General features: G+C 48.9%; 1 protein-coding gene across 2 annotated transcripts; it reads right to left on the bottom strand.

Annotated features, from left to right (window-relative positions):
• Positions 1-4,265: 4,265 nt before the first annotated feature.
• On the bottom strand, positions 4,266-22,122 carry IL12RB1 (interleukin 12 receptor subunit beta 1). Of its 2 annotated transcripts, XM_031689424.2 has the most exons (16): positions 22,002-22,122; positions 20,963-21,025; positions 19,971-20,100; positions 19,375-19,544; positions 17,833-17,972; positions 16,294-16,327; positions 15,694-15,816; positions 14,875-14,957; positions 13,794-14,031; positions 10,694-10,861; positions 9,855-9,992; positions 9,344-9,499; positions 7,433-7,567; positions 6,453-6,558; positions 6,064-6,145; positions 4,266-5,316 (listed from the first exon to the last, which is right to left on the bottom strand). In XM_031689424.2, exons 1-16 carry the CDS (start codon positions 22,069-22,071, stop codon positions 4,948-4,950), a joined length of 2,205 nt encoding a protein of 734 aa, XP_031545284.2. In that variant the 5' UTR covers positions 22,072-22,122; the 3' UTR covers positions 4,266-4,947. The 2 variants fall into 2 exon arrangements, with proteins under 2 accessions (XP_031545284.2, XP_072803066.1); XM_072946965.1 differs by lacking the exon at positions 22,002-22,122 and having other exon boundaries at positions 20,963-21,104.
• Between the last annotated feature and the right edge of the window lie 1,290 nt (positions 22,123-23,412).

Genomic DNA, 23,412 nt, shown 5'->3' with positions numbered 1-23,412 from the left:
TTGGAGTCCTCACACACTGTTGATGGGAATGTAAATTGTGTAGGCAATTTGGAAAACAATTTGGAAAACAAGTTTCTCTATAATTTAAACATAGAATTACAGTATGACCAAACAATTCTACTCCTAGTTATATACCAAGAGAATTGAAAACAGGTGTTCACACCAAAGCTTGTACACATTGTACACAGTGTTCATAGCAGCAGTAGTCACAATCGCCTAAAGATGGAAACAACCCAACTGTCCATTAATAGATGAATGGATAAACAAAACGTGGTCCATCCGTACAATGGAAGATTACTCAGCTCTGATATGTGCTACAACATGGATGAACCTCAAAAACATCATGCATTATACACCAGAGACTGACACATTGTAAACTGACTATACTTCAGTTAAAAAAAAAGGCAACATAATGCTGAGTGTCTTTCATAAAAGGCCACATATATGATTCTACTTATATGAAATGTCCAGAACAGATCAATCCACAGACAGAAAGCAGATTAGTGGTTGCCAGGGGCTGAGGGAGAGGGATGGGGAGGGCCTGCTCCTGGGAACTGAGTTCCTTTTGGGATGATGGAAGTGTTCTGGAATAAGATAGTAACGCTGGTTGCACAACATTGTGAATGAACTAAATGCCATTGAATTGTTCACTTTAAAAGGGTGAATGGGGTGGGGAGGCTATAGCTCAGTGGTAAAGCACATGCTTAGCATGCACAAAGTCCTGGGTTCAGTCCCCAGTAACTCCATTAAAATAAATAAATAAATAAACCTAATTATCTTCCACTTCACCCCCCCAAAAAACCACAATAAATAAATAAACATTTTTTTTAAAAAAACAGCAGGTTAGATGATACAGAAGAATGAATAAGCAGTCTGAAAGACAGAATAGTAGAAATCACCCAATTAGAACAGCAAAAAGAAAAAAAAAGGTGAATAGTATGGTATGTTAATATATCTTAAAAAAAAAAAAAGGAGCAGTGGGCAAAGGTGCACAGTTAAGGGAAGGGCATTTTACTTCAAGCCAAGGGCCTGGCATCTGCAGGGCACAGGCCAGGCCAGGGCTGTTCTGTGTCATCTCCTGTGGCCATGGTCCCCAGAGGCCCCTGATACTCCAACCCTATCCCAGTTCAAGGGAAGAGGCAGGGATGACATCTCTTTCTGACCAAACTACCCAGAGGCTGCTGCAGAGATAGAAGAGGGAGGTATCTAGGAAGGTAAACTGAGGCAGCCTGTCTCACTGATGGAGACACGCATCCTGACTCATGGTAGGAACCACAATGTAAGAGAGAGTCATACCAAGGGAGAAAGAGACAGAGGAGAGGAGGTGATAAAGAGTGCAAGGGCTCTGGAGAAGCCACCTTACCCATTTTACAGACTGGAATACTGAGGCCAGCCAGGCTTAACCAGGGCTGAACCACAGCAGGAAGAATCTTTGAACAATTCACAAGTCAGGTCTCCTGGAGAAGGTGTGGAGAAAAGGGAACCCCGTCTGTGGGAATGTAATTTGGTGCAACCACTGTGGAAAACAAAATTAAAAATGGAGTTACCATATGATCCAGCAATCCCATTCCTGGGCAGGTACCCAGAGGAAACTTTAATTCAAAAAGATACGTGCACCCCAATGTTCATAACAGCACTATTTACAATAACCAAGACATGGAAGCGACCTAAATGTCCATAAACAGATGACTGGATAAAGAACTTGTGATATATTGATACAGTGGAATACTACTCAGCCATAAAAAAGAATGAAATAATGCCATTCACAGCAACATGGATGGACCTGGAGATCATCATACTAAATGAAGTAAGCCTGAAAGAAAAAGAAAAATATCATATGATATTACTTTTATGTAGAATCTAAAAAAATCACACAAGTGAACTTATTTACAAAACAAACAGGCTCACAGGCATAGAAAACAAACTTAAGGTTACCAGGGGGGGATGGGGTGGGGAGGGATAAATTGGGAGTTCAGGATTTGCAGATACTAACTACTGTATATAAAATAGATAAACAACAAGGTCCTACTGCATAGCACAGGGAACTATATTCAATACCTTGTAATAGCCAATAATGGAAAAGAATATGAAATGGACATACATACATACATATAAATACACATATATACATATATATGTATAACTAAATCACTATGCTGTACACAGATATTAAGACAACATTGTATATTGACTATAATTTTTTAAAAAATCAAGTCTCTAACTCCCCTGCTCCAGAACTTCCACTTCCATCTCCCACCAGCCCAAGAACAAACCTCCTAGGTTCTCAAGCCCCTGTGGGCTGTGTCCTCTATCCCTCCTCACCTACTCCCCACCGACCACATCTGCCACAGGACTTTTGCTCTCGCTGTTCTGGTCTTTCTTCACCATCTTGGCCCTCATTACCACCTCTTTCAGGAAGCCCTCCCTCACTCCTGTTTTTCATACTGTCATTTGTCACTCTCCCAGGTTTATTATAATTCTCTTTGTGGTGATTAGATTAGCATCTGCCTTCCTCACCCAACCAGGAGCGCCTCATGGCTGGACCAATTCTGACCTGCATGGGACAGGAATTGGTATGGAGTAGGTGCTCAACATTGATTTCCTGAATCAATGAATGAATGAAGCTGTGAAAAGGGGTCTACCACAGTCCTGATTCCTGGAGCAACTGGAAGGATCTGAGAGATCAACACTCAGAGGAGCCTCAGAATAATAAGTTCATAGCAGGTGCTCAGTAAACACTGGGACAGGGCTCTGCTAAGCAGGGTTGCCCGACCCATTGAGCATTCAGACCAGTGCCCTGAACCCTTTCCTATCATATAGATGGGCAAGTAGAAGCCCAGAGAGGAACCTCCTGTGGGTCATTTTCCAGCAGCCGAAACAGACTTCAAGTGGCTTTAAAGAAAAGAGAACCAGTATGGCGAGCTTCAGGCTTGGCTGGATCCAGGAACTAAGATGCCAACTCTCTGTGCTTCTGTTCTCTCTGTAAGCTTCTCTTCCAGGCATGCTCAGCCTTCCCTGTGTAGAAGAAAGGTGTACATTCTCCCCATTCATTTTAGCAAGAATTTCTGGTGGTGGTTAATAAAAATCAAATTCCTACTCCTTTCACCCAGGTGCTGTGCCTGTGGATAAACTTGCCAGCTCGAAGGGCCACTAACTGGGTCCTGTGCTGCTGGTGGACCCAAAACTCTAACGGCCAGCACGGGGGGCATTTAGCTCCTTAGAGTCTCCACTGTGCATGTGTGCGTAGGATTCTGGACTGGAGGTGGGTAGCTCTGAGCCCCTGGGGTCAGGTCACTGTGGTCTTTCTCATGAGATCACTGACCCAGCATCCTCTTCTTTCTATCCATTTGGCCCTGCCACTGTCCAGGCCTCCCCTTCAGGCTGGTGCCCAGGCCTAAGGAATGAGGAGGCCTGATCCTTAAGGGAGGGCTTATCTGGTAGAGGGCAGGGCTTGAGCAAGAGCTGAGAGGTGGCAAATCCAAGGGAGGGAGCATGCGCAGAACAGTGAGCAGCCACGGAGCTCTGGGGGCCAAGTCTTCTTTCCCGATCTAGACACATAGGTGGGAAAACTGAGGCCCCCAAAGGGGAGGGGCCTGAACCTCTAGCTTCCCGGCTCTACCAACCAGACCTCCCTCACCCAGAGGCCTCATCACTTTTTGCCGCACAATTGAGTGGTTCTGGGTTTTAATCTCCACCCCGCACTCTCGCCGGCATTTAAAACCGGAAAAGTCTGTTTTTCAAACTCCGCGGCAGGCGGGAGGGGGCTGGGCGGGCTGGGCCAGGTAGACACGCGCCGCTGCTGCCACCTGGTGGCCATGGCAGGGAATCCGAACAAGGGGAGGTCTGGCGGGGAGGGTACAGGAGGCAGGCGGATTCAGGGTGTGTATGATGTACGAGGGCCACGGATTCTGCTGCGGGGCTTTGGGTGTTAGGACGAGGGAAGAACCCCAGGTCCTTGCCTGAGCCCTGGGCGGAGGGGCGGGGCTAGGGAGACAACCAAGTCTCCTGCTGTGAGGGGACTCAGCCCCAGTCCCTGTCCCAGCTATGTCCACTCCCCCAACCCTGCCTCCCAGTCCTAACTTTGCAGAGTTCCGAGTGATCATGTAGTTCTGTCTCCCACAGATTGGATGTTCTGGGGGCACCCAGAGAGAGAGCTTAATAAATGTGTGTGCAATGAATGAATGAATTCTCAGGCTCCTAATGGGGAATTTTGAGCAGGCCATTCAGGCTTCAGTCAGGGGAAAGGCACTGTTTATTAACCTTTAGACACAATTCCACCCTCAGCAACTCTGTGAGGTCAACATTATTATCATCCCAATTTTACAGGGGAGAAAACTGAGGCCAGAGAGGAGCCATCGCCTCTCTCAGAATGCTTAAAGCCTCATTCTTTTCCCCACAGCTAGATCCTCTAAGTCTGGAGAACCTGCAGTGTAGCGGGGAACTCTGCACCTAGATTCCCCATCCAATGCTTCTGGGACAGGATGCCCAGCCCAAGACCCTGGAATCAGCCTGAGCCCCTTTGGGCCCCCCAGTCTATCCCACCCCACCTCAAGAGGCCAATGACAGCGTCTTGCCCCAGAGATGTCAGGCTCTGTCCTGGGACAGCAGCTTCCGTTTCATTTCATGACGGTTTCTAGGGTTCCCACCACAGGACATGTGGCAACAGGGGCTGGACTGAGTGTTGGTGGGGGGCAGTGGCCCCAGAGCCCAGGGAGTGGGAATGGAGTCCAAGTCACTCCGTCTGGGTTTGACTCCTACCCATGCTATGTGGCCACAGGCGAGCCACTTGCCCTCTGTGAGCCTCACTGAGGCTCAGAGAAATAGGTAAATAGGACAGCCATGTACCTCCAGGAGGTTATGGGAATTCAGAGCATCACGCAAGTGTCTGGACGGAACAGGCTGACTACGTAATAAGCACTTAATAACCAGCCGTCGTGATTGCGATCATCAGTCTTCCTCTCTGTAAGACCTCCTCTCTGTTTCTCCTTGGGAACCAAACCTGGGGGTCTGCCTTAGGTCTCTCAGGAGCAGTGAGAGTCCAGCCACCTGGGCAGGGCTGCCCTCCAGACCATCCTGCTGGCCAGGCCCCAGAGCCCCAGCCTTGGGGCATCTTTGCACTTGTCTCCTGTCCTCCAAGGGCAGCTCCAGGTCCAGGTCCAGTGCAGGGGCACCCAGAGGCAGCTCTGTCTTCTCCTTGAGGGGCTCGGGTATGTTCAGGTCAGCCCCTTCACCTTTGTCCCAGGACATGTTCACCACCAGGGCCTCTTGAGGGGACACCTCCTCCGGAAAGTCTGCCAGGCTAGTCCACTGCCAAACCTGGAGAGAGAGAGTGGGGTCAAGGCTGTGGGGGGGGGCCCTGTTTCTCATCCACACAAGGGTGGAGAGGACCAGATCCCTTCTGGCTAAATTCTCTACAATCCTGAGACCAATTCAAGGATCAATTGGAAGGGCCTCCCATTTCTTTTTGGAAAATTGCCTCTGGCCTTCTCATAGTTGATGTGGTTGGGCAAGGCAGCAGCCCAACACCGGCTCTAGCAATGGGCAATTGATCCTGGCTCAGCCAATCAGAGCACTCCAGCCCCCTGGTTCTAGTGATAGACTCAGGGATGGGCATGTGACCCAAGCTGGGCCAATCAGTGATGGCCCTGAGAATTTTGCTCCAGTTAATGGAAAAAATGGATACCCTGCTTCCATGGGTAGAAAGCTGAGCCTGCCTGGGAGAGAAGCCTGCAGGGAGGATAGCATCACAGAGAAATGGAGTTCTAGTTCCTGGATTCAGCCATGCCTGAAGTCCACCACTGCGGGATTTTTTTTTTCCCCCCAGTCAGGTTCTTTTGTGGAGGTCACTTTGAGTTCTGTTTTGGCTACTAGGAAATGACCCACAGGAGGTTCCCCTTTGGATTTCTGTTTGTCTGTCTATAAAATAGAACAAGTTTTTGGAGTCCTTGCACCAATGGGATATTGGTGCATCAGAATAAAATGAGTAAATGCATGGCCATTACTTTTTAGAGCCCTGGTCCAGGATCCAATAAACAGGACCTGGAATAGAAAAGGAGCCCTTACCTGCTTCCCCTGGCTGCCAGAGAACTCAACAGCAGTGCTGGCACAAGGTGTGGGCAGGGGTGGGCACAGGTGCCTTATCACCCTGAGGAGGGAAGAGAACCGGTCAATGCTTCTGTGTGTTATTTTTTAATTGTTCTGACTTTTTTTTCCATCTCCATTAGGTTATAAGGGGGATGAGGATGTGGATTAGGGGACAGGAATTTGGGAGTCTTACAGACCTGGGTTCAAATCCCAGCTCTGTTCCTACTGCTGGATGCTCTGGGCCTAAGTATCTGGCCCTCAGTTTCCTCACCTCTAAAGTAGACATAAAAACCTACTTGGTGTGAGCAGTTGTCACTATTTTTACTTTCACTATGACGGAGCATCTCGGGAGAGAGGGTGCAAGTTACCTGTTCAAGCCGAGGTACCCAAAGACTCCCAGAAGAAGGATGCTCACGAAGCTCCCCAAAGATGCAAGGAGGATGGACAAGTCAGGAAACTCAGAAACCTGGACTTCTGGGGGCAGAAGAGCTTGAGCTGAGGAGGGAGCTGAGAGGGGTGAGCCCTCCATCAACTCACTGCTGACCGCACCACAGGTCCCTCTGTGCCTCAGTTTCTTTCTTTGTGAAGTGGGAGGCCAGGGGCCCCACCAGCCCTGTGACTTCCAGGTAAAGCCCTGGCACACAGCAAGTTCTCAGGACACTGTAGCCCCAAGCACCTGAACGCTGGGCCCAGGTGGTTGCTCCCCTGGACCCAGACCAGCCCAACGCATGCTAAGTCTGACTCACTGGTTCTCCTGGGACCAGATTTCACTGCAGGACAACAGGCAGGGACTGTGCCAGGAACAGGGATCATTTGGTCTCCAAATCTCTCACTGCCACACACCCCAAGACAACAGAGCCCACCTCCTTACCTTTGTAATGAGAGAAATTCACTCATTCATTTGCTCAATAAATAGCACCCCCTGCTCCCTCCCTCTCCCCAGGATCCCCATGGCTGGGGGAGGCAGAACCCAGACAGAAACTTCCACCTAATCCCGAAGTGTCAGGCCAGGTAGGAGGGCCAGTCACAGTTGGGGCAGGGAGAGGCTGCCCAGGGGGAAGCCTGGAAGGCCTCCTGGAGGAGAGAGCTTTTGAGGTGAGTTTTGAAGGATCAGTAAGAGTTTGACAAGGGGACCAAACATTCCAGGTAGAGAAGACTGCAAGGGCAAGGCCATGGGAGTGTGAAAGAAGGTTCATGAGGGGAAGCTGCAGCCGAGGGGCAGGAGCAGGTCAGGCTGGGGCTTTCTCCTGAGGGGGATGCATGGGGAGGCCCTGAGGGATGGAGGGCCAGGCAGGACTGCTTGCAGACACTTGGGATGGGGAAGTGCATGCTGGGTAAATACACTCACCGATGCTGAAGCGCTGTGGCTGGCTCCAGACGCCCTGCCACCTCACTGTGTCTGCTCGAACCTGCACCGTGTAGGCTGTGCCAGCCTGCAGGCCTTGGAGGGTGACCTGAGTCTCTGTGGGTTTAACCAGCAGCTCTGCGGGAGGGAAGCAGCTGTGGGTCCCTGGACCCCCTTGACTCTGGACTCCACTCTGCCGGTGGAGATGGTGGCTCACTGACGTTTTGCTGAAAACGCTTCCCTAAACGTACCCATTCACTTCAAGCTTATTCGGAAAAATAGTCTTCATCAAAATATTCAGTGAATGATGCTGTTTTCCTCAAATTTTCTGACCAGGTTCCCCTTCACTCACTCCTCACCCACTCCTTTCCAGCCACATCTGTCTTCTCCTCACAGCTCCCTAAAGGCACCAGGCTCAGTCCCTGAACCTCAGGATCTTCACACTGGCTGTTCAGCGGCCTGGGTCATCCTTTCCCCAGATACCTACATGGTTTCCTCCTTCACTTCCTTCCCATCTTTTGGATCAAGATCAGGGTTAACTTTGTCTCAGTTGTTCCCCCTGTGTCCCCAGCACCTCAGCACACAGTAGGACCTCAGCAAGTCTTTGTGACATTGGATGACTTTAAAATAGAAAGCACCTCATAAAAATTCTTAAAATCAGAAGATAGTGGTTGGTCCCTCGAACCAGAAATCCATATTCTTTGTAAATTTTCCATAGGAATATTCTTCCAAAGAAATTTTGAGGGTTAAAAAAGAGTAAGATAATGCCATTTGCAGCAACATGGAGTACCTGGGGATCGTCATTCTAAGTGAAGTAAGCCAGAAAGAGAAAGAAAAATACCACATAATATCACTCATCTGTGGAATCTTAAAAAAAAAAAAAGGGACACAAATGAACTTTTTTTACAAAACAGAAACAGACTCACAGACATAGAAAACAAACTTATGGTTAACAGCAGGGAGAGAGGGAGGGAAGAGATAAATTGGGAGTTTGAGATTTGCAGATACTAACTACTATATATAAAATAGATAAACAACAAGTTTCTTCTGTAGAGCACAGGGAAATCTATTCAATATCTTGTAGTAACCTATAATGAAAAATAACATGAAAAGGAATATATGTATGTATATGTATGACTGAAACATTAGGCTGTACACCAGAAATTGACACAACATTGTAACTGACTAGACTTCAATTGAAAATAAAGGAAAGAAATTTCAGGGGAGTTGGTCAATTTGGCTGAATGAGCATTTGGTGCATTCATCTTCAGCAGTTTGACTTTTGGCAAATTGATTCCAGCTAAGCCACGCTGAATAAGTGACCGACTCCCACTTGGCCTAATTTACCCGCTCTAAACAACATAGGGTGACCAAGCAGATGGCAGGATGTCTGTGTCTGATGCCAGAGTGGCATCTTCCCCCACCCAGCATTCATGTGCTGGGCGCCTGGAGGGAAGGTGGTACATGAACCCTGTTGCTGCAGAAGGTGGGTGGGCCAGTCTGTATCGGAAAGACTGTGTTATCCTGTGGGGAGGATGAGGCCTCCAGTGTGTGAATTGACAGGAGGTTCCAGCCCTGGTGAGACCTATCCTGTACATCCTCATTTCTTTCCCTCTGACGGAGCAGGAAGGGGTCCCTAACTGAGCTCAAATTCAAGCTTGTTCAATCTTTGGGCAGGTGAATCCCTCTCTGGGCCTCAGTCTCCCCATCTGTGGAATGGAGACAGTCATCCCCGCTCCACGGGAGTTGCCATATCGAGGGGCAATCAAGACCCTTGAGTCCAACTCTGTTGTTTTATTGGTGGGCAAACCAAGGCCCAGAGAGGGACAGTGAAGCTCCCAGGGTCGCACAGCAAGGCAGAACTCAAGACCAGACCCCTTCTTCCCCCAACCAGACCTGTGCTGCCTCACCTACCAGATACTTGGTTGCTGTCTTCATCCTGGTAGCGCACAACGTACCCCGTCAGGACGCCGGGGCAGGTGCTCAGCAGAGATGGCGTCCAGCCCACAGACACCGAATCCTGGCTGAGTTTCTTCACCAATACATGCTGTGGGCTCCCGGCCCCTGAGGCTGCAAGTAACACCGTTGCCACAGTCAACTCCAAGGCCACTGGCTGAGACTTTCTGTCTGCCCAGCCAGGTACAGTCCTGAGATCCAGATAACCTTGGCCACAGAGTCAAGTAGACCTAGATTCAAATCCCGGCTCCACCACTCTTGGTATCATCACTTCCCCTCTCTGAGCTTCAGTTTTCTTATCTATAAAATGGCACAATGCCCCTTGGAGTGTCTTAGGAGTCAACTGAGCTGACTTCTATATGCCAGCTAACAGGCAGTAGGTGCCTCTAAATGGTAATCCCCCCTCCTGACTCCTAAGGATACTGTCAAGTCCCCTGGGGAGACCACCCTGCAGGTTTGGGCCACTCACCATTACCCCCAAAGTGGTAGGTGGACAAGACTGTAGACCACGAGGTGGGCTTCTCTGGGTGTGCAGAGGCAAAGATGGTGATGCGATAACACACCTTCTGCCCCATGGCCCCAGATGTTTGGCTCCAACTGTGAGTTGCTGGAAGGATTAACAACGGCCAGTCCAGTAAATAGGTTTTGTCTCCCTCTTCTGCACCCATACCATCTGCCAGGAACTCCTAGAGCACTCCTACTCATGCTTCAAAGCCCTTGTACCTATGTCCCCTCCTCCAGGATTCCTTCTGTATGCCCTCTCCAACCCACCCCTATCCTCTCCAGCCCAGCCCCTGCTCCATGGTGCAGGGGGTGTCTGTATCCAGCTCTCTCTCCCTGGCTGGGAGCTCTTTGAGGGGCAGGCTACAACTGAGGCTTCCTGGGGCCCCAGCCAGGATCAGGGCAGGACGTGGGAGAGTGAGAGGCTGCCTGGGCCATTTGGCACCATCCCCGCTTTCCCTCCAAAGGCCTTATTAATTTGCCACCAGCATCTTGCTAACTGCTGTCTTTCCTGGCACAGGTGAATGTTTAATAAACACCCTTAGACGTGAGACTCATTATTTACCAGGGTGCAATCTGCCCAGGGCTGAGCCCTGACTCTCCAGGATCCTGGCAGGAGGCTCTAGACCTGCACAGCTGGGAGGAGCTGAGTCTTGGCCTGTCCCCACCTCTCTGTGACCTTGAGCAAGTGACAAGACCTCTCCAGGCCTCAGCCACCCCAGATGGATGATGCTTGTAGGTTTGAGCTGACCAGGAGCACTAATGGAGGATGCAGGGGCAGAGGCAGGACAGCTGACGTTACGGTACCCATTCCAGCAGGGTCCCCGTCCTGAGGTGCCGTCAGGGTGCAGGTGACAAGACTCTTGTCCTGGCCCTGGGGCTGCCACTCAATGCAGTACGTCATGCCCTGGGCCCGGGCTGGCCAATGCATGGTGGTCCCATTGGCTCCATCACTGATATTCAGAGCCCCTGGTTCTGGAAGGAGACAAGGGAGGCACATCAGGAGAGCTACTGAAGGCTCCTATAGCTCCTATCCCACCCTCTTGCCAAGCTCTAACCCCACAGGGCGGGAAGTGCCTATATCTCATTCTGTCTCCCTACACTGGGGGCTGCCGTGTTGGGGGCTGGGCACAAAGGCGACAGTAAGGGCTGTATGAATGAATCGAGTCCTCCCCCAGCCTGACTGGTTTCCCTGCCAGGAAGATGCCTGGCCACCCACCACCCGCCTCGCCCAGCAGTGGGTGGCTGTGGTGTGGGACGGGACTCCCGGCCTGACCAGTACTCAGAGACCCAGGACACACTCCCTCAGTCTCCTGGGCTCATCTGTCCCACTCCCTACAGCAAAGGTATCTGCAGCAATCTGAGAGGTGGTACCAATTCCAGTTCTGGGGACAACAACTATCATTTATTGAGTTCCAACTGTATGCTCTGGGCCAATGTCAAGCATCTTATATGCACCGCTTTCCTATGAAGTGGGACCGTGATCTGCCAAATAATATCAAAACTGAGGCTCAAAGAGAGAGAGCCACCAGCCCAAGGTCACACAGTGAGGCCGTGCCCCAAACCAGACCAGGAGCTGACAGACCCACCACTGTGCCACCCTGGCAAGTGCCTTCATCTCTCTGAGCCTCAGTTGTCTCATCTGTGAAACAGGCATCCTCCTAACATTCTGCCATCGCAGGGTGGCTGGGTGCTCAGCAGAGCCAGGACTAGGGTAAAGCGAGTGGGGCACTTATGTCAGGTGTGAAATTTAAGGATGTGCCAAAGAACTCAGTCATCAAGATAAACACTGTTTCAGGGATGGGAGAGGGTGTAGCTCAGTGGCAGAGCACACGCTTAGCATGCACAAGGTCCAAATAAGTAAGTAAATAAATAAACCTAATTACCTCCCCCCAAAACAAAAAGCAAAAATGATTTAAGCTATATTTCTCTGATTTTTAAAAGTGAGTGATAAGGCTTTAAAAAATGATAAACACTGTTTTTTAAAAAATATTTTATTTGTTTATGTTTTGGGGGAGGTAATTAGGTTTATTTATTTACTTATTTATTTTAATGGAGGTACTGGGGATTGAACTCAGGACCTTGTGCATGCTAGGTGTGTACTATACCACTGAGCTACACCCTCCCCCTGATAAACACTGTTTTGATGCAATATTTTAAAAAATTTGAAATGAACGTAAAAATATGCACTGAGTACTAATCATGGTTGCCAAACAATGGACACAGCTCAAACATCCATCCGTGGATAAACCAATACACAAAATGTGGTCCACATAATGGAATGTTACTCAGCCATAAAAAGGAGCGAAGCCCTGACATATGCTACAATGTAGGTAAACCTTGAAGACATTATGCTGAGTGAAAGAAGCCAGACACAAAAGGCCACATAGTATATGACCAATGAAATGTCCAGAACAGGCAGATCCACAGAGACAGAAAACAGATTAGTGGTTGCCAAGGGCTGGGGGAGGGAGGATGGGAGTAACTGCTCATGGGGATGGGGTTTCCTTTTGGGGTGATGGAAATGTTTCAGAGCGATAAAGGTGCTGGTTGTGCAACACTGTGAATGTACTTAATGTACCAAATTGTATACACTGAAAAGGTTAATTTTGATATGTAAATTTTACCTCAATAAAATATGTGTATATACATACATATAAATCTTGATTTTTTAAATTTTACATTTATTTTTAATCGAGGTAGCATTGGTTTTATAACATTATACAAGTTTAATGTGTACAACATTGTATATATGTTTTGTTTTGTTTTGTTTTTTGGTGGAGGTACTGGGGATTGAACCCAGGAGCTGCCAGAACCCAGAACCCAGAACCCAGAACCCAGAATGCTGAGCTGCATTCTACCACTGAGCTATACCCTCCCCTCAACATTATATTTCTACTTCAGCATACCCCACAGTGTGTTCACCACCAAAAATTTACCATCTGACAGTTGATCCCCTTTACCTGTTTCACCCCGTCTAACTCCTTCCCCTCTGGTAACCACTACTCTGTTCTCTGTATCTCCATGTTCATTGTGGCTTGTCCATTTTGTTTGTTTGTTTGTTTGGTTGGTTTTTATATTCCACATATGAGTGAATTCTACAGTATTTGTCTTTCTCCATCTGACTTATTTTACTTAGCATAATATCCTCAAGGTCTATCCACGTGGTTGCAAATGGTAAAATTTCATTCTTTTTTATGGCTGAGTAGTATTCCACGGTCAACATTCACAACCTCTTTTGTTTAATCCATCCATCCACTTACGGGCACTCAAGTTGTTTCCATTTCTTGGCTATTGTGAACAATGTTGCAATAAACATAGGGGTGCCTATGTCTTTTCCAATAATGTTTTCATTTTCTTTGCATAAATACCCAGAAATGGAATTGTTGGATCATATGGTCATTCAATTCTTAATTTTTGGAGGAATCTTCATACTGTTTTCATAGTGGCTGCACCAATTTATATTCCTGCCAACAGTGTATGAGGGTTCCCTTTTCTCCACGTGCATGCCATTTTTTTCCATTATATATAAATATTTGCCTATATTTAATATATGTCTAGACATACATACAATGAGCAAAATGTAGATTTTAAATGAAGATAGGATCCACCCTATACTTGCATGACCTTATCTCACTCTCATGCATTGATCCTGGCCTTGGTCATCATAAAACTTTGTTTAAAAAAACAGGTGGTGGGCCTGGGCTGCGGTTTGCCAGTGAGAATTTTGTTCTTAAATATTGCATTATAACACTATGCATTTTGATGACTGACTTTTGACACCCTCCTAAATTAGACACCCCCTTAAAATTTTGTGCCTCGCTTGCCTCACCCCAGTCTAGCTGAGGCTCAGAGTACATGTTCAGCTCCGTGGGGCCCTCCCGCTGCCCTCCCCAGCCAGAGGCACCTGAGTGGGTGTAGGCAGGAATGTGCCATGTCTGGTTGGGACCAAAGCCAAAGCGATTCCGGGCAACGACAGCCAGGTCATAGGCAGCGCCCGAGAGGATGAGCTTTTTCCTCAGGCGCAGAATCCTCGTAGCCTTGGCCTTACACGGGCAGGACAGCATGTGCAGGTGGACATGGTAGGTCACCTCCACACCAGAGTCAGACCCGAGGCAGCCTTCTGGAAGATCAAGCTGGGGCAGCTGTAAGGGTGAGAGATGGCTTGTGGGGACCAGAACACACTCGTTGTCCCCATGGGCTGACATCAGGATGCAGACCGTGAACACAGACGCATCCGCGGGCCACAGTTGATGACACGTACAGAAAATTTAGAAAACAATAAACCACATTGCTGGCAAGGCAGCTGGGAAACTGACATGTTCACTGCTCATTGGTTTGAGGGGGTATATAATTTGGCAAAAGCCGCTGAAAGCTGGTGGGGGGAAATGGTTCCATCTTTGGACTCAGTTAACTCAAGCCTGGACAGTTTTCCTAAGAAAAGGAATTCAAATTACAGGAAACCTAAAAAGAGAAGGAGCTTCACCAGAGCTTTATTGTGACAGCCCACTGATGACATGGCTGAATTAATTATGGTGAAGCCAGGGGTTGAAATATTTGGTGATATTGCCCCTGACTCAGGCAGGAGATTTTCCCTCTGTGCCTCAATTTCCTCCTCTGCATAATGGCTTAATTCAACTGTACATAATGAGCTGTTTGAAGAACTTCAAAGAAATCATCTCCCATCCAGACCAACACAGTTGACCCCTTCCTAGTCTTCCTTCCAGCTTCCACCTGAGCCCTAACATGGTCTGCTCCCCACTGGTGGCCACCAGACAGAGCCGGTGAACACCTGAGTCCTGCCATATTCCTCCTCTGCTCACACACCTTCCATAGCTCCCCATTACCTTCAGACTTCAACCCACAGTCCTCCTGGTCCCTATCATCTCCACAACTCATCTCCTTCCTTTTATGCACTCCCACTCCAGCCTTGTATTTCCTTCTTGCTGTCTTCAGGCCACCCCACAGCCCTGCAATGGTCCCGTTACCTGCTCATGCAAGGTCACCTGCCTTCTCCCATCTGGGCGAAACTGCTCCACTGAGAAACTCACCTCAGCCCGTGGAGGGGTTTCTGCAATGAGATAGCAAGACCGGGACGCTGCGGATGGTGCCCTTGCTCACAGCCTCATGGGTGGGGACCTAACCCCCTTGTCCTTCCCTCCCATGAAACACAGGATTCCTTGGGTTGCTAAATAGTTTCCAAAATCTGCAAACATGGAGATCCATTCCATAACAGTGTAAATATACTTAAGGCAATTTGCTAAAAATGGTTAAGATGGTAAATTTTATGTTATGTGTTTTTTCACAATTTAAAAAAAATCTGAAAACAACTGTTAGAGTTGTTTCCCAGCAGATATGCACTTGGGTGGGGAAGAGGAAGTCCCAGCTCACAGGGTGAGGGTGCGAATGTTGACAGTTACCACGTCGCTCCCCCCCCCCCAGGGCCACATCTCCACTCTGGAGCTGCCTAGGCTCCAGCTTCCTGTGGTATTGGGGGAAATCGGTCTTCAAGACACAGCCACTTGCACCTGTCAACCTCTTGCTCGACTTTCAAAGAACAAAACCCACCACACTAATTGGAAGGAGAGAAAGACTGAGAAACATTTTCTTTTTAGATGACTTATTTGCCACATCCAAAGTGAAGCTCACTCACTGCCCTGCCACCTTGCACTGATTTTCCCTAATTTCTCCTGCAGCCTTATTTCTAACACCCATCACCTTATTGCTAACCCTTGCCGCCTTGTTTCTAATATCACTGCCGTCTTTCTGATGCCTGTCTCCTTGCCTATGTCCCAGGGTTCTCTCACCAGGGGGGATGCACACGGGGCTGCTCCAGCTGCTCCAGGGACCTCCTGGGATCCCTGGCCCCAGCCGCCTCCGCAGCTGAAATTCCTGCGCTGCTTCCATCTCCAGGGGGCAGAGGCATGACTCTGGGGAGAAGCAGATCAAACATCAGACTGAGGGGTTGTCCCACACCTGGGAGTGCCCAGGGCTTGGCATCGATCACATAGCCATCATGCACTTATTGAGCACCAACTTGCACATGCACGTATTGAATGCCAACTGTGAACTTATTGAGTATCATTGGTGTATTGAGAGCCAAGTGTGTGCTGGGCCCTAGGGACACAGTAGAAACTGACCAGGTCCTGTGCTCTTGGCTTCGAGGATGACCCACTTCTATTGCCTGAGGTTCGAGTCTCAGCAAGGCCACCCCCTGGGATGTGACCTTTGTCCAATGGCTTCTCAACCCCAAGCTTTTGTTTCCTCACCTGTGAAATGGGAATAATCCAATAGAACTACAGGGAGGTGCCAAGAAGCCTACAAAGAATTTAGCACTGCACCTAGCACACAGTGGTGCTCAACTCATGCTAAGTTGTTGCAGCTGTCATTGTCACTATTGCTCTCACCGAAGCCAGTGTCCTCCTGATGTCCACAGTCACCCTAAAATGAAAGCATATTTATATGTGTTTTACATTTGGGTGTTGAAAATATTACCTCTTTTGAAATTTTCAGCAATTATTTTGCTAAATGCAACCCTGGATGGGATCTGAGAACAGAAAGAGGACATTCTTGGAAGGACAGGTGATATCTAAATAAAATCTGGAGTTTAGTTCATAGCAATAGACCAGTGACAGACAAACTCGGGGAAGTAAACTCAGGGAAGCTGGGTGAAGGCTCCACAGGAGGCCTCTACACTTCTTTGTAACTTTTCTGAAAATCTCAGATTATTCCAAAATAAAAGGTGTTTTTTAAAAATCATTTTAGGAGGAAAAATTACTATTTTATAATTTCCAAAAAAATATTTTAAGAGACAAAAATTATCTGTCTGTGGTGTTGGGGGTCAGGAAATTCAAGTTTAGGACCCAGCTGGCCCCACACTCCCCGTGTGACTCTGAGAGGTCCCTGGACATCTTGAGCCTCAGTTTTCCTATCTGTAAAAGGGGCTGAGAGAGTCCACTACAGAATGTGCTTATGGGGCTGGAAATAAAACATCAAGAGATGCCCCTTTCCATTGGGGGTCCCATGTTACCTGCCTCTGACTGATCTGAACCCATTCACCTAATGGGGAAACTGAGGCTCAGGGAGGGGTATGACATTTGAAGGGAAGATGGGGCCAAAGCTGAGAGTTGAGGCAGCTCCCTGGCCTCAAGATACTCCCAGTCTGAGGAGGGAAGAGACACCACAATTCAGAAGCCGGAGGTCTCTGTCTCTTCCAAACCAGGGGCTCCTTAGGGACTAGGTAGGGAAGAAGAGAGAATAACTGAAGCTGTTAGTCTGTTGGCGTTTTTTTTCCTTTTTTTTTTTTTTATTGGAAGTACTGGGGATTGAACCCAGGACCTTGAGCATGCTAAGCACACACACACTCTACCACTAAGCTATACCCTCCCCCTGAGAGTAACTGAAGATGAATGAAGGTCCCGGGAAGACATGCAGACAGGTAGATGAACGGTGCTCCACATCACTAATCACCAGCAAAACTGCAAATTGAAACCTCACACCTGCTAGAATGGCTAACGTGGAAAAAACAAGAGATAACTAATGTTGATGAGGATGTGGAGAAAGGGGAACCCTGTGCCCTGTTGGTGGGAATGTAAATTGATGTAGCCACTATGGAAAACAGTGCAGAAGTTCCTCAAAATATTAAAAATAGAACCAACATAGGATCCAACAATTACACGTTGTTTTTTTTTTTCCCTTTAGTGGGAATTTTACTTTATTTTTTGAGGACAAGGATGCCCTCCTGAGGGTAATGGGGAGCCAGGGAGGGTGTGTGAGCAAGGGAGGTCACAATCAGAACTGCATGTCAGAGAGCCTGCAGGGGCTAGACCTGGGACATGAGTGGAGGCCAGGTGGGAGGGGTGACAGATATAGAGATAGTGAAACTGATTGGAGGGTGAAAGTACTCTGCACCTTGTGTACACCCCTGATCTGGGGAACAAACTCACCAACTTCCACGGGCTGCCAGGTGTCCGGTGCCGGAACTGCACCTCGGCACCATCCTGGCGGGCTGGGGTCTCCCACTCCATGCGCAGCTGACCTGCTGACTTGGACACCTTGATGTCTCCTGGGGGAGGGTCGTATTTAACTGGAAGCAGAGATGGGGGTTGGGAAGGGGAAGACACCATGCATGTGAGTTGTTGGTCCCCAAAACTCTAGAAAATCTGCCTATAATCTTCCTGGCCCAGAGTAGCCCACCAAGACCTAGAAAATCTGCCTATAATCTTCCTGGCCCAGAGTAGCCCACCAAGACCCTGAGACATAAATCAGGGACACCCCTGCAAATCCTATCTAAGCCTGGGGTTCTATGAGTCAAAGAGTCAAGATTTATACACAGGATCCTGCTGGTAAAGCTATCAGTAAAATATTGATACTTGGCAGGAGAGTATAGCTCAGTGGTAGAGTGCATGCTTAACATGCATAAGGTCCTAGGTTCAATTCCCAGTATTTCCATTAAATAAATAGATAAATATAAACCTAATTCCTTCCCCCAAAAAATAAAACTTAAAAAAATATTAATACTGATTGCTGGCAAGGCTGTTGTGAGACAGGCACTTTTATAAATTGCTGATGAGAGGGTAATTAACTGATTCTATTTTTCTGGAGGACTATTAGGGAAATCTTATTAACTTTTTAAACCTACTTCAAGGAGCCTGACCTAAGGAGAGACATTGATCATTCTTTCTGCATCTTGATCATACGGTGCCTGATTCTACCCCAGGGCCTTTGCACTTGCTGTGCTTGCTGCCTGTATACACCTCTCCACCTTTATTCCTGCTGGATCTTTTTTTTCCTTCAGGGCTCAATTTGCACTGGAGACCTCCCTGACCTCCCAGCACTATCTCATCATGTGAGAATGATCATGCCTTGTCCATCACCCTCCTTGAATCTGGGCTCCATGAAGGTAGGGACAGGGCTGGGATTAGGGTGAGGTGAGTGAAGTAAGGTTGTACAAATACAAGGTTGGCTCCTCTGTTTAAAATTCTGATATTTTGTTCCTCATGGTTGTTTTTTTGTGTATTAATATTCATTTTTTAAAATATGGTATTAAGATACTGTTTATATTGACAACTGAGATTTTTGACACCCCCTGAAAATTTTGTGGCCAAAGAGGGTGTCTCATTCACCTCCCCTAGTCCCAGCCCTGGACTGTGACCTCTGTTGGCCTTGCCTACGTACCCCTGTGACTGGGCATGGCACACAAGGAGATGCTAAGCGTATGCTGTTGATTCACAAAAACAGATTTTAAAGACCCAACAGGGTCTTGGCATCAAGGAGAAACCTGAAGTTACCTAATGTCCAGCAGTAAGGGATCAGTAAGGGGACCATGAAAGACTCTGTCAAGTCACTCAGCAGTGTTGGATGTGAAAATGGCTGGCATTATCAAGTCCCTTGCCAGGGCCCAGAATTCCCCCAGGTCTGGGCTTGGGAACCAGAGGCTTCTCTGGGTGAGGAAGGGGTCACGGGGAAGAGGAGAACAGGGTGCTGACCTGAGCTGTAGAGCTTCAGGGTAACCTTGGGGGACTTCTCCGTCCGGTTGGCGGCCCGGGATTCCACCCAGAGCGTGACAGCATGGAGAACAGATATGCCATCCTGGTCAGAGAACTGCAGCTTGGTGGCCGAGCCTGCGGCAAAGTAGCAACAGCGCCCAGGCCTGAGGCTGTGGGAAGGGGGGTGTTGGTGCTGAGTCTGAGGTCCTAATGGACCCCAGAACATCTCAGCGGCCACAGGAGACAATGTGCGTCACATCCCAGCATCCTTTTCTGCCCCTTTTACTCCCCCTCTCAGCCTGGGACTAAGGGGTTTGGAGGACCCAAGAATCTCCCAACAGAGGCTGCCACAGAGGGAAGGAAAAAATGGATAGATGGATGAATGAATATACAGATGGACCAAAAAATGAGAAGATGAGGATGAAGTAAGGACTAGTGGGATCCTAACTGCCACCCAAATGGATGCCCATCCACACTGACCCCCACAACACAGATCTCCAACTCTCCCTTCCAACATAAGAAACTGAAGCCCAAGGGTCAAAGGCCCTGCCAAGGTCACATATCTAAGAGAAGGGCCACGGAGTCCGGATCCTTACCAGCACCTCAGGAAATGGCTGACCCCAGCTGTGGGGCCCTCATACTCCCAGGAGCATTCATAACCAGCGCTGCTGAATGTCCGGTAGCAGGTCAGGTCCCTGGGGCCTGAAGCTGAGCCTGGAGAAAATCCTGGAGGTTTGAGAACAGAGTAGAGTTGGGTTTGGGGCTCCCCAACACAGACACACTCTGGGGAGGAATCTTTGTAACATTTATATAATCTGGTGTCACCTCAGCTTAAACAAGCTGTGGCTTCCAGCACCTTCCTGTGTCCTTCTCGTTTGTCTCCTGTTTCCATCCCTGCTCCTCCTGCTCCAGCCATACCAGGCTCCTCACGGGTCCTCAGCCACACCAGTCTCACTCTTACCTCAGGGCCTTTGCATGTGCTCTGCCCGGAACACCCTTCCCCCAGATCTTTCTTTCTTGCTTGCTTTCTTGCTTTCGCTCTCTCTCTCTCTTTCTTTCATTCTTTCTTTTTTGTTTTTTCCCCATATCTTGACATTCCTGTTTCTCCTTTAGTATCATCTCCTCAACCACTAGCCAACCTGAACTAGCCCCTTCCCTCGCATGCTGCTCTGTTTTGTCATAGCACACCACTGTACGCACTATATGCATTTGTTTGCCTGTTGTCCACCTCTTGTACTAGACTGGGACCCCAGGAGGACAGTCCAGCTCGTAGCTGATTCCTTCATGTCTAGAACTGTGTCTGCACCTAGTAAGCACTTGGTAAATATTTCTTGAACAAAAGAATGGATGAAATGCTCGCCCAGATGCAGACACCAGTCCTGTGACCCTCTGAGGGAGGAGACAAGGCTTATACAGATCTGAATTTGGTGAGGACAAGCGATCAAACTGTCAGGTTGGGGCTCCCAAGTCCCCAGGTGGCTGAACTGAGTCTTTGACTGGGCAGGGAGCTGAGGAAGGGGCTGCAAGGGATGGGTCAGTCAGAGCCCAGCACAATGCCTCCCTCCCATGATGGGGAACTGCCCCAGACCTGAGTCTGCATCTGGATATGGCGGGTCCTGAAAACAGCACCCACTGGTACTGCAAGCTTCAGCTGCAAAGACAATGAAAAGATAATGACATTCCTGGCCTTTCACTGCATGGGGAGAGGCGTTTGCCCAGTGATCATCCATGTACCAGCCCACTTTCCCATCTAGGTACCCACTCACCCGTCCATTCATCCATCCACACTTCTATTCATGCATGTATGCGTGCATCTACCCAGTCCTTCCAACAATCCATCCATCCACCTTTCCACTCACCCACCCACCCATCATCCATCCATCCATTTACCCATCCCCTCAACTATCCATTCATCCTTTCATTCATCCATCCACCCACCCATCCAACCACCTTTCCATTCATTCATCCACCCACATATCCATCCACCCACTCATTCACTCATCTATCCACTTCTCAGGCTGCTCCTCTAAAGCAATCTGAAATCCTCTTTCTCCCTCCCCTTCACTGGTCTCCAGCTCTAGCTGACCTCTGAAAACCCTGAAACCTTGCTGATCCCCAGTTTATAGAGAGGGAAACAGGCACAGAGAAGCAATGAAGTTGCCCAAGATCATGCAACAGCAGAGCTGGGATTAGGATCCAAAGCCAGTTATTCTCAGGGGACAGGGCCCCTTCCCATTCCAGTCCACAAGATGGAGAGAGAGAGCATATATATTACATAAGCTAGATACATAATACTATATTGTGTGTATCTAATATGTATACACTTGCTCCTTATCCCTTCCTTTGCTATTTCTCATTGAACTCTGGAAGTGGGAAAGATTCAAAGGTTCAGCCCACTCCATGAAAGACAAAATCAAGACCAGAGGGGAGATGCCCAAATCTGATCCCTATGATTACAGATCTCACATTTGACAGAGGGCAAGAGTGAGGTACAGAGATACGGAACCAACCCTGGAACTGGGGTCCACAGCCCTAAACACACACACACACACACACACACACACACACACACACACACAGCCCCCTCCCCAGCAAGAAGAGCTGCAGTGCCAGGATAGAGGACTCACCACCCTGCCTGGGGAGCAGGAGGAAAAGGAGGGGGATCAGTCTGGCTACTTGTTGCCCCACTGGGTCCATGCAGAGCTTCTGTGCTGCCGGCGAGGCCCCAGCCACCCCGTCCTCACCCAGGAACACGTTGAAGCTGAGCAAGAAAGAAGACTAAAAAGATTAAAGAAAAAAAAAAGAGTTAGGCGTCATCGCCCCTCCCAGTGCAAGTCAAAGTGAAAGAGAAACCCAGGAAGTCAGCTTGGTGGTGGTGGTGGCCTCATCCAGGCTGCAAATCCACCCGGGGGGCCAGTGGGACCCTGAGCTCCGGGCCTGGGTGGGGTGGGGGCGGGTCCTGCTCTGCTGGCCCCAGATCCAAATGGGACACTGAGTGCGAGCCCCATGAGTGGCTTGGGGCTCTGTGCTGTTGGCCAGGTCTCAATCTTTTATGACCCACTTCTGAGACTCAGGAGCTGCATGGGAGGCCAGGGTCTTTGAACGTCTGAGTTCACTCTTGCAACAGACCATTGTGAAGTGCTTGCTGTATACTGGGTTCCTCCCAAAATGTCCACCTCCCCATTTCCCAAACTTCAGCCCGAGGGCACCCTGGGTCCCAGCTCCTGAGGAATGTATTTCGCTGCTTCCTTTGGACCCAACTGAGTTTTTTCTCTGTGTCTGTTTCTCAGAGGTGAGTGGGTAGATGGGAGGGTCTCATTTTCTGATCCTCTCTCCCCACTGTCAACAAAGCCCCAAAATGTCCATGGAGAAGATCTGAGACATGCTACAGAGTGGATGGACCCCAGAAACGTCAGGCTGAGTGGAAGAAGCCAGACACAGCAGCCCCCATGTTCTATGATTCCAAGTATATGAAATGACAGGACCAGGCCAATCCATAGAGACAGAAGGTAGATTAGCGGTTGCCAGGGCCTGAGGGAGTGGGATGGGGAGTGACGGCTTATGGGGCTATGGTTGCCTTTTGAGGGTGATGAAAATGCTCTGGAACTAGAGAGAGGTGATGGTTGTACTACATACTAAATGTTCTAAATGCCACTGAATGCCTACTTTTAAATGGTTAATTTTGTGTTATGTGATTTTCACCTAAAAAAAAAAAATGTTCACAGAGCCCAGGTAGACAAGAAGCAGGGTAAGTATGTCTCCTGAGGAAAAGCATCTGAGGAAACTGACCAATGTGGGGGACGGGGCAGGGGGAGGAAGTCCCTCCTCTGAGAGCTGGTCCTCAGGGGCAGCCAGGCTGGCCAGGGTCAGGCGCCCAGCAGGCCATGAAGTCAGAGCCACGAGAACAAAGAGGCAGTGTTCCAGGCCTGGCACAGTGGGGACAGGGACCCTGTGACCTTGCACAGAGCAGCCTTCACCAGCAGCAGGGCCTAGGCCAGGCCAAGGGGTGGTGTGGGTTTGAGGCTGGGGGAGGAGCAG

Source organism: Vicugna pacos, chromosome 22, assembly GCF_048564905.1.
Source record: "Vicugna pacos chromosome 22, VicPac4, whole genome shotgun sequence".
NCBI classification, from domain to species: domain Eukaryota; kingdom Metazoa; phylum Chordata; class Mammalia; order Artiodactyla; family Camelidae; genus Vicugna; species Vicugna pacos.
Note: the sequence above shows the minus strand (reverse complement) of the source record. Positions and strands in the feature narration are given on the sequence as shown.